Here is a 15810-nt window from a genome sequence, read left to right on the forward strand (position 1 = left end):
AGGTAAAAAAATCCTAAAATTTAGTTAAAATTTTAAATAAGCTCTGCCTCTCCTCTCGATCGGCCACTTGCTCCGCCATCGATGTCATCGTCTTCGGTTAGGGTTGGCAAATTTTCCGTTGAGGGTGGGGACAGGGCAATCAAGGTGGGGGCTCGGTTTTCGTGAGAGCGGGCGGGGTTGGGGGACAATTTTATTTTTTTAAAAAATAGGCTCTTCTACTCATCTGTTGTTCCGCAGCCTGCCAGGCCTAACAGTCAACAGAAAACCCTAGTGCAAATCTCATTGCGTTCTTTGCTCGAAAAGGCTATTTAGCGTGCGCGACGAGACGCGCGAACACAGCCCACGGAAGAGCTCGTTGGGCCGCCAGCTATGGGGATTTGGTGGGCCGGTCACACAGTAGAGAATTAAGACCCAGTGACGCTAGGCATGAGGTTTTTTATTTTACAAAATATATATTTTTATCTTTATGTGTATAAATGTTTACATGTATAAATTTATATGTATAAAATTTTTTATATATTAAGCATATATCTATAATTTTTGTGTATGTATAATATTTTTATATATATGTAGATTTTCTATGTATGTATATATATATATATATATATATGTTATATATAAAATAAAAGTTTGCATGACGTTATACGGTAAAGTGATCGTCCGTTTTTTACCCTCAGCACCTCGCTGCCCGCCTTCCGCCCACCGCCGTTCGCCACTTTCCGCCGCTCGCCGCCTCCTCCCCGCGACAACCGTCTGCTGCCTTACGCCCTCCGCCGCTGCCCACTGCGGCACCGCCCCCCGACGCCGATTCGCGGATCCCCTCTCCGGTTCGCCCGAGGCGGAGAGGCCCCGACGCCGCCGGTCGACGAGCCCGACGCCGATCTGTCATCCATGAGACAGTGAGAGATAGCTGAGACTGACGCCAATATGCCATCGGGGAATTTGGGGGCCCATTTAATGGTATCTATTGGGCTTCTATTGGGCCGGTTAGTGTGAGTAACCTCAGATCCGCCGCCGCCGCCGCTCCAGCCGTCCACCTCCGCCGCCATCGCTCGCCGCCGGCGCCGCCTCGCCTCAGCACCTCGTGTCCAAAGCAGCCGCAGGCATGGTGGGTGAGGAGGAAGAAGACCCCGACTGGCTCCGCGCGTTCCAGGTACCTTACCCTATCCCTCTCTTCTCCGCCACTCCCGTGCGTGCGATGAGTTTCCCTGCTCGACCCTGCCCCCATCGTTTTGATTTATCCAGTTTTCGCCTCTGCGGATTTAGGCTGAGAATCGAGCTGTAACCAGGGGAGATGTGGAGTTTGTGGCGCGCTAATAAATTGAGCTGTATCACTTCACAAAAATGGCACTGTATCACTTCACAAATTGAGCTGTAACCAGAGGATATCAGGAGTACTTTACATGTTTCGTGATGTTCGTGAGAAGCTAGTGCTCTTGATATCCTCCGTAACTGCAAGCATGTGAATGTAGACGACGCGAATTTCTGGAATTAGTGTTTGGGCTTGTGCATCTATTAGCTGATCTATGCCCATGATTTTGGTTAAAAAGTGGTTACTCCACTATGCTCTTGTGAGGAAAACACTGTAGGGGAGGCTCCTGCAGTATATGCATTGTATATAAAAAAAATTCCACTGTACACAGGTTTTTATAACGCATCTAGCCATCCTGTAATTTGTGGGAGGTAACTGCCTTTTGCTCTATGGATAACCATGGCAAATTCAAATCCAAACCATGATCTCTTGCCCCACTATGCTATTGCCGATTCCTAGTTTTACACTATGAATGAAAGGTATTAATTTGGTGCCAAATTCCCAATGGGCTCCAATGCAAGCCGGAATCGTTGTTGTCTCTCTACTTATCAGCTGCAGTTACTGTTCTCTGTACAACATATCCAGCCTTCAAGGATTGTGACTTGTTAGTGCTTCTACCATATATTTGATTTTGCTTAATTTTTTGGTAAGGCGCCAACCACTTCAATGGTGATGCTTTCTTCTGGCTCCGATGATTCTCCTGAAAACAGTCCTACAAGGACTGCTCCAGCTGGAGAAGAAAAAGGGGGAGGAATCAAGGCTAGTTCGGAACACGCAGGCGATGGAGATGTGGCTGCACAAAATAAAGGAAAAATGGCAACACGTACTAGGAGAAAAACCCCTAGTAGTCAAGAAGGTACGATTAGTTTACTTTTTGCAGTATATTTTTATAACAAACTTCCAAACTAATGACACCTTCGCATTCACCTTCTGATCTGTTTGTCTCCTCACGGTCGCTTATAGATGCTTTTGACAAAGATGAGGGACCAACCATCGATGGAAAACAAGCCAAGCCTGCAAAACGATCAGTAAATATTAAAATCCTTTGATCCTTAATTTTCTACTTCCTATTGATTATGCTGCTGTTATCTGGCATGCCCATGTAAAAAGACTAATTTAAATGACTTATAGATATATTACAAGCTACCCAAGTTCATAAATGAAGTTGAGCAGTCCCCCCGCCCCTCCTTTTTTTCCCTGATGCTTTGTTCCTGATATTAACAATCCTTCTTTAACCTTATCTGTCAACTGTTCTACATTGTTTGTTACCGATGGTCAGATAATGCAGCCACTATGTTTAATTCTAACTTCATTGTATATATTAAGATGCAAACACCAGGCCAACTCTGTTAATTTCTGTGCCTAATTTTTTTGTACAGACTCCAAAGAAGAATTTGGTTAAACTCCCATCTGATTCTAATTCTTCACCTGGAAACAACCCTTCAAGGACTGGTGAAACTAATAAAGAAGAGGATTCACTTAACACTTCTAACACAAAACATGGTCAGCAAGTCAAGGGAAAAAAAACAAAGGTTACTGGACTAAAAGCTGGTCCAGATCAAATAGATGGTAAGACTAATGAAAAGGGTTGCATTTTTCTTGAGAAGTCAGTTTGTGAATTCTTTGTTTCAGATTCAGTGATGTATAATTAATGTTTCATGGTCATGCATAGATACCTTGGAACAACAAGAAGATGGAGTTGCAGTTGCTGAGGAAGACGTGCAGGATAAACTTACAGAGCACTCAGTAAGATGCCTAAACTTCCTTTTATTTTGAATCCATATTTGCAACAGCCCACATGACGGTTCCAGAATGAAAACGCTGACCCAAAAGGGAACAAAGAAAAAAAATTACAGTCCAGATCTTACTGGGAGTATCCCAACAGGTGTGACTTTTTGCATTATGTTGAACTGGTGAAAGTTGGGTAAATCCTTTTAAAAAGGTATTGACAAATGTGAAAATAAACATCACGTAGTATGTATTTATCAAGCCCAACCAGTTAGTCTTGTCCTTGATTACCATATTTTTTGTGGAGCGTGATGATTTCTTGAACTAGTTATATCAACATTCTGAGATATCATATGGACTGTAAGCTCTTCTGAATTCCAGGTCTCTCAGAGGCTGCCATTGATCATTCCTGATAAAGTTCAGCGTACAAAGGTATGATCAATTCTAACTGACATTATTAAGGCTGCTAAATTATAGAGAATTAGGGACCATTCTTCTCATAAAGGGTCAACGCGTGTAACCATAAGTTGGGAATGCAATGAGCTACCCTGCTGTCATCCCCCTTTCTTATATTTTCTTCATGGAAAATAATCAATCGACTTAACAGTGGTGGTAAAAAGAATATTAATTATACAATCAATAGAAACACAGCAATGAGAATTTGTCATGGCATGTTTTAGTATGATGCTATGGACTTGTTCCCTTTAACTACACCAGGAGTACAGGCTATATGAGAAGGCCATTGATCTTTGCTAATCCACCCAAAAATAGTGTTACATGTACTAAAATGTAATAACATTAATATTTTGACTTCTGCAAGTATCATCTAGTTGCTTCTACCTGGAAGGCTGGAAAGCCTGACAAACTCAATTGTTAATGATAATTTCCCTGAGTTTATAATCCTTGTTCCGTTAATTTCTAGGCATTGATTGAATGTGACGGTGACTCGATAGACTTAAGTGGAGACATTGGAGCTGTTGGGAGAATAGTAATTTCAAATAGCCCTAATGGAAATCAAGATTTGTTACTGGACCTAAAAGGTACCCAACAAACTGATTCCTACATTATTGTTTTTGTATTATGTACTTATATTCTGACCAGGCAGCATATTTCCAACAGCTAAGGGTTGAAACTAATGTCCTTGTTATCTTACTACACACACTATTGCAAATACTTTACCCATCTTATTATTTATTTACTTCTATACTCATACAGGAACTGTATACAAATCAACAATTGTTCCATCCAGGACATTTTGTGTTGTAAGTTGCATCCAAACTTTAGGTACAGTTATTCATTTGCCCTGTTTGTTAGTATTGGTCTTAATCCCTGGTGGATCTCTTTCTTTCAGGTCAGTGTGGGACAAACAGAAGCAAAGGTTATTAATAATTGCCTAAATCTCTGATGAATGGCTTCTCCATAGTTTTTAGTTTTAGTCAATTCTTATACTTTCTAGTACATAATGTGCTTTTTTTACTACTAAATTCGATCAAAGCATACTGTTCTGAGGAATTTAGCTGCTTACCTTGTTCAACCATTATTTTTTTTGCTGTGCAGATAGAGGCTATAATGAACGACTTTATTCAATTGGAACCCCAGTCCAATTTATTTGAAGCAGAGACTATGATGGAAGGTTAGCATTCTCCTATATGGTCTAATTAGATATCTTCAGCCTGCAGGTCCTAGTGTTTCTTATCTATAAAGTTGACTAGCAATGCAAGCCAATAAAAAGCAGCAATCTTATGTTTCTTTGATGAAGCTATTTAGCAGTGCATCTTTGTTTGAGAGTGTAGTCAGGAACAATCATTCTGCATCAAGTGATGACCCTATCATTTACATGATGATTGCATCTGCTGCAACAATTATTTTCTAATGTTCTAGGCTTGTCTTCTGTATAGGTACCCTTGATGGATTCACATTTGATTCAGACGAGGAGGGTGACAAACTTCTTGAATCACATGCTTCTCAAAACGATCAAAATAATGAAGATGAAGATCAACCTAAGGCAAAAAACAAAAGGAAAGCTGAGAAGCCCCTGGTATGAATTCTCTCTACCCTTATGTTGGTCCTATATGCTGCTTTTCAGTTTCTTTTGAGTGATCCATTACCAATTACCATTGTCATCTGGGAATTCAGAAATCAGAACCAATGACTGCATATGTTACTACAGAGCATGAATACCTGTTTTTCACACTGCTAAACGTGAACCACATTACCACAGTTTGTAACCCACATGTGGACATAGCTATCTCGAGGTTTTACTTATGTACTGAAGTGCTTCACCTGTTTTTAGTACACTTGCACAAATCTTGCTATAATGCCCTTCTATCCAGTGTCTAGTACTTTATGACTTATGAGGGTCTTATTGTTTCGCACTCTGTTCTTTGCTTCAGTATCTACAACAGTTACTAAGGAAACACACACATTTAGGGTTTTATAAGGGTCTATTGATTTACCATCCGAGGTGGTCTTGCTTGTCTTTAAGCTTCTTCCTAGCTGTTTCCATGCTCTATTTAGCAGTTTACCATATGAATATGAAAAACATGACATGCCTTGCTCTCATGTTTTTTATTGCTGTTTGCATCATCGGCTAGTGCACTGCTGTGTTATCATGCTAATCATCACTAAGCAAATCCCTGTACCATGAAAATAAGGAACCATATTACAACATTTGCGGCATTTTATAGTTCCTGATGGTGAAGTCGGTTTATTCTCGTGAAATGTAGGTGAAAGGACAGAAGAAAGCGAAGGCGAAGGTTGCAGGAAAGGCTGCTAAAAAGGGCACAAGGAAAACCCAAATTACAAAGAGAACAAAGAAGGCGAAGAAATAGATCAGATCAGTTATGAAACCGGGACAACTACCAGTAAAGACTAGAGAATCCACTCCAAACCGATCTGATTCGAGTCATCAGTGTAGCATCATGTACTTTTAAGTGGAGAATGAAAGTAGTAGGGTTGCATATAATTGTGAAATCCATTTTTTTTTATGGTTTATGAGCTTTTTATGTATCCCAACTTGTATGTTGTATAACTAGCAGATAGTCAAATTTAGCCAGATTTGAAAATGTATGGATATCAAACACTTGCCGTTCATCTTTTAAATTATTTGAACTGAAAGCGCAATGATAGTGAGAACATTCTTATCAGTTGTTATTATGTACATTTTGCTGTTCGTTTTGGCTAGAATGCACACATCCAATCTGATAGTAGTGTTTCCCAGCTTTTATAGTTTATTTTCTAGATTTTGTAACTTCACATTCTCAATTAAGTACTATTTAGAAGAGCTTTTGATTTCTGGAGATTTGTTGAGAAGCTATAGCTGCCAAAAGCTCCTTCAAATAGGCCCATTATGGATCCTCCACCAACTCTCTGCCTTATATATGTAAAAGAAGTATATACACACATCAATTAATAGATAATATATACAAAGTGATGATAATAATGAGTTAATGATAATTTTTTAATCAAAATCCTGCTGTAACGTACAGACGATATAATAGTCATTGGAATATTTTTTTTTAAAAAAAGAATCTTCGACTCAACCTGAATTTATATTTATAATGGATGTAGGCTATATTTTTTCCTCCGATTATTCTCAGATTTTTCCTCGGCTTTTATGTACGTTTACCAAACTGCTAAACTGTTTTCTAAAACGTTTATATCTCTAGCAATAGATTTTAAAATTTACAGTACCTAATTCCATAGTTTACACATGGTCACACAAATCAAATAATCTGATCCAGTTTAGTTTTCAAATTTTTTTCCCCAAAAATATCACATTGAATCTTTAAACACCTATTGAAGCATTAAACCTAAATAAAAAACTAATTACATAATTATGGAAGAAATCACGGAACAAATTTTTTAAACCTAATTAGTCTGTGATTAGTCATAAGGTCTTCTACTGTAATCCACATGTGTTAATAACAGATTATTTAGGCTCAAATGACTCGTCACGTGATTTCCATGTGAGTTATGAGATTAGTTTTTTTATTTGTATTTAAAACTTCTTCTGATATCCAATCAAACATTAACACTAGAAAATTTTATTTTCACGAGATAAAAAACACTCCCTTATTATAATTATCATGAAGCCGGGAATAGCGCGAGACAGGTAAAGAAATAAGAAAGAAATAGCGCGGACGGAGAGAAGAGTCCGCGTTTGCTGGGCTCGGTCGGGCTTTCCCACTGCAGCGGCGAACCATCCGCAGCGCCGCAGTAGTAAAAGCCACTGTACTGCACACAATTCCTTCTCTTCCCTTCTCTCCTCTTCTCTTCCCCCAACTCAACCCGCCCCCCGCCGAATCCCCCAAATCTCCCCCGCGGCCGCGGCGGCGGCGGCGCAGGCGCAGCTGGGCCTCTGCCCCGCCGCACGGAGGCGGCGCCGCCCCCCTCGGGCCCTCTCCGCGCGCGCGCTCTCTCTCTACTTGGTGGTGCTGGACTGCCGTGGGAGCGGAGATCCGCCCGGGGCCGGGGCTCGTTTCCGCGTTTGTTGTTTTTCTCGGTAAGCGCAGCAAACCCTAGCTCGCTTCCTTGCTCCTCTGGTGGGGTGGTGGGTGGATCGTCTGCTTGTTTTTTTTTTTTTGGTGTTTGCGGAGCAAACGAGGACAAATATGTATAATCTTACTCCCGATTCGGCTGTGTAGTCTACTAGTCGAGCACTTCTCCCGTAGGATTTGAGCGGCGAGGTGCGGGTGCTTTTGATTTCTGGGATATTTTCGGGGGTGGGGTTTAACCCAGCCCCAATGCACCGCGTTGAGTCTGCGCTGCACGCTTGGTGAGATGTTTGTGTGGTGTAATGCGTGTGCTGGAACTTGTTCCTCTAGTTAGAGATCTGAAATTCTCGTTGCTAGGGATATGCATTTCCATAGCTGGCTTGCCAATAAGAGCAGGCAGCAGATAGATGTATATGGTATGGGCGACTTTGTTTGGATTACAAACATGTCTCTCTCTCTTTTTTTTTTTACATTCTGTAGTCAGTACATTTTCTTGTTGCTACCATGTAAATTGTAATGCCGCCTGCTGTACTTATAATAATGATGCCCATTCAGCTTTCAGTCTAATACTGTTATAGTGCATTGTTCTTTATGGTAGGTCTCAACCAGTTGTAGCATTATCCATCAATAACAATGCATACCCCGGAAAACAAACCGCTATGCTATACTTCTAGAAGATCATCGCAGCAGAGGACAGGGTCCTCCTCGGAGCTGATTCCTGTTTCAAAAAGAGCAACTCGCCAGAATACTTCACTCAAGCCAGATTCTCCTCCCAAACGGACAACAAGAAGCAGTGCTAAACTGGCGAAATGTATAAAGAACAAACATGATTGCAGTCCTCTGAAACACCGGCAGGGTTCAGGTGCGGCTACTGGAAATTCTGCAACAGGACCGATAAGAAGGAAGCATAAACAGAAAAGGAATAATAATGAGTGTGATGAAGTCACTCGCATGGAAAAAAGAGCAAGATATTTACTCATCAAAATAAAACAGGAGCAGAATTTACTAGATGCATACTCCGGAGATGGCTGGAATGGGCACAGGTGTGCACTGCTCTCTCTTACTGTAGTAAGCTTGCCAAATTAATCTTCAAATCCAACTAGTTTTAGATGCCAAAAATGGGAAAAGGAAACCTCATTTTTTTCAGGTTGGCATGAATATAGTTTTTGACCCAAAAGATAGGGTAATAATGACCCAGATCTTAGAATGAGGTCTATAACTTGTCATGAAGAGAAAAGCCCATGTACTGTATGCAAGCCAGATGGGAAGTCATGTTTTAACCACCATTAATATCTTAATAATTGGTGGATCAGATAATCAGAATCCATCCCAAGCTTATTGGTTCTGACCATTTGTCCATTTAACTACTCATGGGTCAGAAATTGTACTGGTATATACACCTGCTGCCTGTTGGAAGTAACCAATTTGACTTGCATAGTTGGTGTATTGTCTTGGTATAAAGGTTCTGTACTGTGCTGTACCTCTCATTCGTAGAGTTGTGAAATACCAATATAGTTTGCCTGCTAATTGTAAGTTTGTTACCATCAGTTGTCAATGAGCTATCAAAGAATTGTTTTATCATGCTCTATACTAATGTTCTTTAGTAAGTTTCACTTGTCTTGTTTTGTATATTAATCTATCTCTTTCTCTATCTCCTCTAATGTTGCACAGAATGAAGTAATGATAATATGATATGCTATTAATACTATACTAATTAAATTTATTCCTTTCCTAGCAGTCGGGAGAAATTAAAGCCAGAGAAGGAGCTACAGCGTGCTAAGAAACAGATCATGAAATACAAAATCGCTATCCGTGATGTCATTCACCAACTTGATTTGTGTACTTCCAATGGAACTAAGGATGACTCTATGATGCCACCAGATGGGTGTCATGAGTCTGTCAATGCACATCATGTATGTATGTCATCAAGTGAATTTTGAACTCCCTACTTTCATAGGATTATCCATTGATATATTGTCGATATTTTTCTTTTCTAGACCATATGTTCAAGATGCAACTCCCATGAATCATTTCCCGACAATAACATTATATTCTGCGAGGGGAGCTGCAAGCGGGCATATCATCAGAAATGTTTGGAACCTCCTTTCGATAAAAGTGAGTAACTGTTTCTCTCTCTCTCTTTTTTTTTCTTTCAAACTATGAGTTTCCATGGTAAACAAATGCAGTCTTACTCAATGTAAAAACTACTAGCAATTATATTGAACACCTTAAAAACACTTCTTTGTGAATTATGCTCATGTTTCTTCTGCACAAGATAGTAGCAAGTAAGAACAAAAACCTCTGTAAACACCATATATTCAGTGCTACTTGATATGCTGATATTTCTAATTTATACAGTGATCAGTGCAGTGTACAAACTCAACTCTTTCCAGTTTCCTTTAGAAAAAAACTGACCTTTCCAATTAATGGATATCGTTGGCACTGTACTATGTTATATTGGGCTAAAACAAATGGAATATCTGTACTGTCTAAACTCTGCTGTCATGACATGAATGAGTTGTCTTCTGCTTTTCAGCATGACTAAGAATTTGTTCACCTTTTACTGAAATCGAATTTTGACATGAGTTCCTCGTAAAAAAATGTATGGCATAAGTTATTGCTTCAGAATAATCCTGATGGTTGTTATGCATCCATATCGCCTGCTGCAGTTTTTGTTCCACATGGCATACACTTACGCTTTTATTAGTTGTGATGAGCAATTGAGCATATGTTGCTGCCATGGTTACTTTACAGTTTGTAATGTATCTAACTTTGTTTTGTGCTATCTCTCAGTTCTATCCACTACCCGCCATGGGCAGCTTTGCAAATACTGTTTTTCCAAGATAAAAATTTTAGAAGCCATTAATGCACATTTGGGAACAAGTTTTACAACGAAGTGCCCCTCCAATGTAAGTGTTTTCATTTCTCATATTCGTGTTTTGATAACCCTTTTACCCAAGTGGCATCACCGTATTCAATGAGCCTTGACTCTACTTGCTCTCTATAGGATATTTTCAAGGAAGCAACTGAATATTTAGACTCTGATAATGGGCTTGGAGAAGATTGGCTATCTGAGTATTCAGGTGATGAGGACTATGATCCTGAAGAAAATGAGGCCAGCAGCAGCAGTGCTGAAGAAAATAAATCTGCTGATTCCAATTGTTCGGGGAGTCCACTTTATTCTCCAAACGACGATATTCCAGATTTTATATCAGCGGATTTCAATGAAGCTGAGGGATTCTGTCATGACAGTTCGAATCTAGGCATCGATTTTGGTGAAGATGGTTTGGCTGAGATCCTTACCTACCAAAGGCCAAGAAGAGATGTTGACTACACACAACTTAATGAGGTGTGTTTTATGAACAGGAAATTATATTCTGTTAGTAATGGAATAAAAATAGATGTCTTTGTAATTGTGTTCGCTATATTATTTGCACCTTTAGTAAGTTCCTTTTCAGCAGTAAGTTAGATCAACACTTTGCTAGTATGACTGCTTTTCATCGTTCACAGCAAATGTTTGGTGAGCCTATTGGCAATGGAGAGCCGAGTGAAGATGAAGATTGGGGTCTTAACAGGAGAAAGAAAAGAAGAACTGGTTCGACTGGTGCTGGGACTAACTCCGTAGTGGATCTATCAGATGCCATATCCAAAGAGAAAGTCAAACCTCAGAGGAGAAAACTTTTCAGGATTCCTCCTGCAGCAGTTGAGGTAGCTTGGGATGTTTATTACCTCAAAGGATTTATAACCAGCATTACATCTTAATACAATGATAGATGCAAATTTTCTGTAATACAATGTAGAAAACCAATGGACGGTGAATTTCACTGGGTTTACTATGGCTGTAGCTGTGAATGTGTTTTTTGAGAGCATTTGCTTACTGAGATTGCAATATTCTCTGTTAAATTAGGTGCTTCGTAAAGCTTTTGCTGAAAATGAGCTTCCAGCCCGGAGTGTCAAAGAAAATCTCTCAACAGAGCTTGGTATTTCTTTTGAAAAGGTTTGTTGTGCTGGATGAATAATTTTGAAAGCTGTTTATAAATTATTGCTTGCATATGTTTATTCACCTGGGAATTTTATTTTGCCAGTAAATTCTTGGCAGCAATCATTAGATCATACTCTGGAAGTCAATTTTTAAAATACAGCAAATAATGTGTATAACTTTTAAGTTATGATTCATATTGTTGTTTATCACTCTTTCCTTCTAATGTGATCGACAGAACATCTTTGAAGTATAGAAGTATCACAAAGTTATCGTTTCCTAATCCACATAATCATTGACCAATGACAAAGTTATCTCTTTGCAGATTGACAAGTGGTTCAAGAATACACGGTGTGCTGCTCTCAGGGATAGGAAGGCATGCACTTCTGTTTCACATTTATTCATACAATCTGAATACATTTTTTGCATTGTCACTTGCCTCAAATATTCCATTTAATTCTGGGCTTAATATGTATATTCCATGTGAAATGAAGTCCTAAAATGTGTCGTTAGATTTCATTATGTATGAAGTTACTCTGATTTCTTTAGTTAGCATACCATACCAGTTGGCAAATCCATTCAATCTGATGCATTGAATTCATCGATTGAAAATTTGTATTTCATGCATTACATTTCTTCACTGACATATTTTGTTTCCAGTTAATGTTCAGTATATCATATTAAGTTCCCTTGCAACATCTCACATATACCAGCCTGGGGTTTTGTTGACCATTGGCACTATCTTTCAGGGTGAAGGTCGTAATTCTGGTCCCAGCAAAAAGTCAAGAACAAGTATAGAAAAAGCTGAAACTTCAGCTAAAGTGGATCAAATGGACAACTCATGCTTTCTTCCCTTGTCTGAAATCATCAACGTGCCCACACGTTTACAAAAGAGTATTGATAGGAAGCCAAAATCAACTAGCAGCCCTCCAAGATCTCATGATGATGAAGCTTGCTTGTCGCCGAATGGTAATATCAAGGTACTGATAAGGGCTTCCGCCCACCTGACATAGTTTACTCCTATTACATTCACTCTGCTAATTATGTCGTCTCAACTTGTCTTGTTTGCAGGAGAGTGTACCACCTGCAATCAAACCTTCCATGGCTGATTCTAGTCAACTAACGAATAACAACATTGGCACTGAGACTGCTGTTTCTTGGGTGGACACTTGGGCCTCTGATGCTCTGCATTTCTTGGACGTGAGTGATGATGAACATTTCTTTGATGTGATCGAGAAGGTGTGTGGACTCGAGCATCGGTTGCAGCGGTTGAAGGAGAACATGCTATCATCATCTTCTTCTACAGACAACAATGTAGCTGCTGAGAATGGCTTGCAAAACCAAGTTGTGCTTGTACCGGCTGCTGAGCTCAAGGACAAATCATAGGTCTGCATCTGGATCAAATGCTTACTTCAGTTGGCCATTGCCCATAGGATTTTATACAGCAGAAAATAGTATAGAAGGGGCTGGAGTGTAGCTTTGCCCTGTTTATCTTTGAACTAGTATACCAGTGAACTGTTACCGTTCTATATGGAGGCACAGATAATTCGGATTAGGTTCCTAATGATTTGCAAAAGGAGTTAGTTTAACTGTAATCTTTCAGCTGAAACTTTTGTTCAAGATGCCTGCGTTTACTGATGTGATGGTGCAAGCTTTTATGCCCACAAATGTAGTACATATTTTATTTTTGCATAGGTTAAGGACATACTAGAGTATCATTATTATTTTCTACCTAATTAGATTTTCATTAAGGGTACAGAGGAAAATATACACTTTATGTTGGTATGGATATACCAGTGGTTCTTAAAGCGTCACCTAGGCGTCTGTGCGCCGATGAAAGCGTGGTTACCACCTAGCGTTCTTGTTGATTATTTGCCTTACTTTCATATTCTAATTAAAAATATAATTAGATATCTAGTTAGGCTCATGTGTGTAAGATGAGGCTTAGAGCATCCTTAACAGCTCTTTATCTCATTCTCTATCCTAAAAATAGAGAACGAAGGGTAAAATATAGCCCTAACAAAACATCTATCATATCATTTATTTTTAGATGTCATCTATATCAAGAGAGAAACTTTATTTTAGATGTTCTCTTTATCCTTTAAAGAGATATGGAGCATGTCATATACGAAGACCTGCTGGAGTACAAAGAGATACGCAGGATGAAATTGTTTTAGAATACTCTTATGTCCTTTCCGTTTGCTTTTGCTTATAAACTAAAATTTAAATTTTTAATCTTAAATTTAGAGTTGATGGAGGTCTTTTTACCAAAGTTTATTTTTCAGTTTACATCAATAAAAATACGTATATAAAAATATTTTTTGTTTTTAAATATGGCGTTACACTCCAAACCATAGGGGTCGCCTAGTCAATTTGGCATGGGTGGATTGCCTTGTCTTAAGAACGCTGGATATACCTATGGACATGAAGCATCATTATGGTTTACCGTCTTGCAGAGCATCCTTAATAGCTATTTTATCCCATTATCTATCCTAAAAAAATAGGATGGAGGGTAAAAATAGTGCTTCAACAGAACATCTATTATATCCTCTATTTTTATATGTCCTCTCTATTATCTAAAACTCAAATGTCTCCACTTTGATCACTATAAAATATAAAACAAATGCATGGTAGTTATATGTATCAATAAAATATAATAGATTAGAATATAGATACTCTAACATAAATGATCTGTTGTTGCAGCACACAAATATATAGAGGATAAAACTATTTTAGATGCTCTAATGTACTGTGATTTGAAATCTTCGTTTTTACTGTTACATATCTCTCTTAACAACTTTATACAGCATGAATAATACTAATGTCTGCACCATAATTTACATACACCTGAAACTGAAGGACATAAAGCTGCATAGAATCATTTGTAACAGTAGTTCATTTAAAGGATAAAGCAGATTGTCATATGCCTGAGGCCTTTCTCAGGTCACATGTATAGTACGAAAAAGAGACCAGGAGCCTACAAAAACATCCATCTCTACAGTGAAAGGGATCTTACCTCACTAAACTACCCAGCCAAAAAAACCTAATCTTTCTCTTCAGTTCAGTGATTAGCAGCAATCTGGTTTAGCAGCCTGACAGTGAGCCGCGTAGTAACTAATTGGATAAGCAGCAATCCCCTGCAATCTGATGATGATAAGAGTGACCTTCCTCCCTCTGCTTTTTTCAGCGGCCATGATCCGTGTGCATCTTGTGCACATATATTTTAGTAATTAGTACACTGCATTATCCACAGCAAATGGTAGATGGTTTAGCTGGCCAAGTGTCCCCATTGCTCACCATCCACCCATCCATTCATCCATCTGATGAGAGAGAGAGAAAGAGAGAGGGTCAGACAAATCTAGAGAGAGAAAGATAGAGGGTTAGAGAGAGAGAGAGAGTACAAGGTGACAGAATTGGGAGAGGAGATAAGATGGGCAGCTCATGGGGTTTAAGGTGATGGTGACAGCACTTGTCGCCCTTTTCCTGCCCATGGGGGATATGTGCATATATTTCCTTTGCTTGGACCATTGTGAAAACGTTTTTCGCACTGATTGATGTAATTTGCTGTAGATTTTGTTTGTTTGGTGTTTTTTGAGTTTGACAGCAACATCTTTGTGCATCACAGTCTATACAGTTCCATGCAAACGCGGCCTGAACTTAGGGCTTTTTGGATTGGGTTTCCTGCAGTAACTGAGCTAATGATAAGGGACCAATAACCCTACCAAGCTAAAGAAAAGGTAAAATATATAAACAGTAAATTTTACTATATGTTTTTCACGGTTTATCGTGATAAGCAGAATACCACTCAGGTGCGGTAACACCTCCTCGAATGGTAAGGGTGTGACAGTTTGACTTTTACATGGAAAATGACAAACACTGTATTTATGAATTAAAACTTTCATACGTGGGTTCTTAGCGATTAAAAAACATTCGTTAAAAAATAAAACTATAATGAAAAAACTCTAAATTTAAGGTTAAAAATTTAAATTTTGACTTATAAGTCTAAAACCTGGAACACATGGATTAGTTCATTTATCCAAAATTCCAATAAATCCCAGCATTCCAAAAGAGGAACTAGGTGGCTTCGTTTGAAATGCAGAAATTCTTCACAAAATCACCATGTATCAAATCAATTTCTTGCCGGAGGAAATCAATTTCTTGCCGGAGGATTTTATTCTTACAGAGAATGTATATATTGCCCACAGATCTGGGCTGTCACTTGCAGAGAAGCTTATAGTATTGTATTGTACAGCTACAGTTATTGTATAGCTTGCAGGACAAAAGAGAGTTTTAAA

General features: G+C 38.9%; 2 protein-coding genes across 2 annotated transcripts; both read left to right on the forward strand.

Annotated features, from left to right (window-relative positions):
• Positions 1 to 756: 756 nt before the first annotated feature.
• On the forward strand, positions 757 to 6170 carry LOC102709899 (DNA-binding protein BIN4). The gene is made up of 12 exons (XM_006646817.3): positions 757 to 1153; positions 1964 to 2168; positions 2276 to 2340; positions 2692 to 2881; positions 2985 to 3058; positions 3422 to 3472; positions 3963 to 4080; positions 4256 to 4302; positions 4392 to 4418; positions 4598 to 4673; positions 4939 to 5078; positions 5767 to 6170. The coding sequence occupies exons 1-12, from the start codon at positions 1106 to 1108 to the stop codon at positions 5869 to 5871; spliced, it is 1146 nt and encodes a 381-aa protein (XP_006646880.1). The 5' UTR covers positions 757 to 1105; the 3' UTR covers positions 5872 to 6170.
• A 1281-nt stretch (positions 6171 to 7451) lies between these two features.
• On the forward strand, positions 7452 to 13177 carry LOC102710177 (pathogenesis-related homeodomain protein). Its single transcript, XM_006646818.3, has 11 exons — positions 7452 to 7544; positions 8135 to 8579; positions 9275 to 9449; positions 9534 to 9651; positions 10330 to 10445; positions 10544 to 10885; positions 11047 to 11244; positions 11444 to 11533; positions 11841 to 11891; positions 12265 to 12495; positions 12587 to 13177. Exons 2-11 carry the CDS (start codon positions 8170 to 8172, stop codon positions 12899 to 12901), a joined length of 2046 nt encoding a protein of 681 aa, XP_006646881.1. The 5' UTR covers positions 7452 to 7544; positions 8135 to 8169; the 3' UTR covers positions 12902 to 13177.
• Positions 13178 to 15810: the final 2633 nt, after the last annotated feature.

The sequence above is a fragment of the Oryza brachyantha genome, chromosome 2, assembly GCF_000231095.2.
Source record: "Oryza brachyantha chromosome 2, ObraRS2, whole genome shotgun sequence".
In the NCBI taxonomy this organism is placed as follows: Eukaryota; Viridiplantae; Streptophyta; class Magnoliopsida; order Poales; family Poaceae; genus Oryza; species Oryza brachyantha.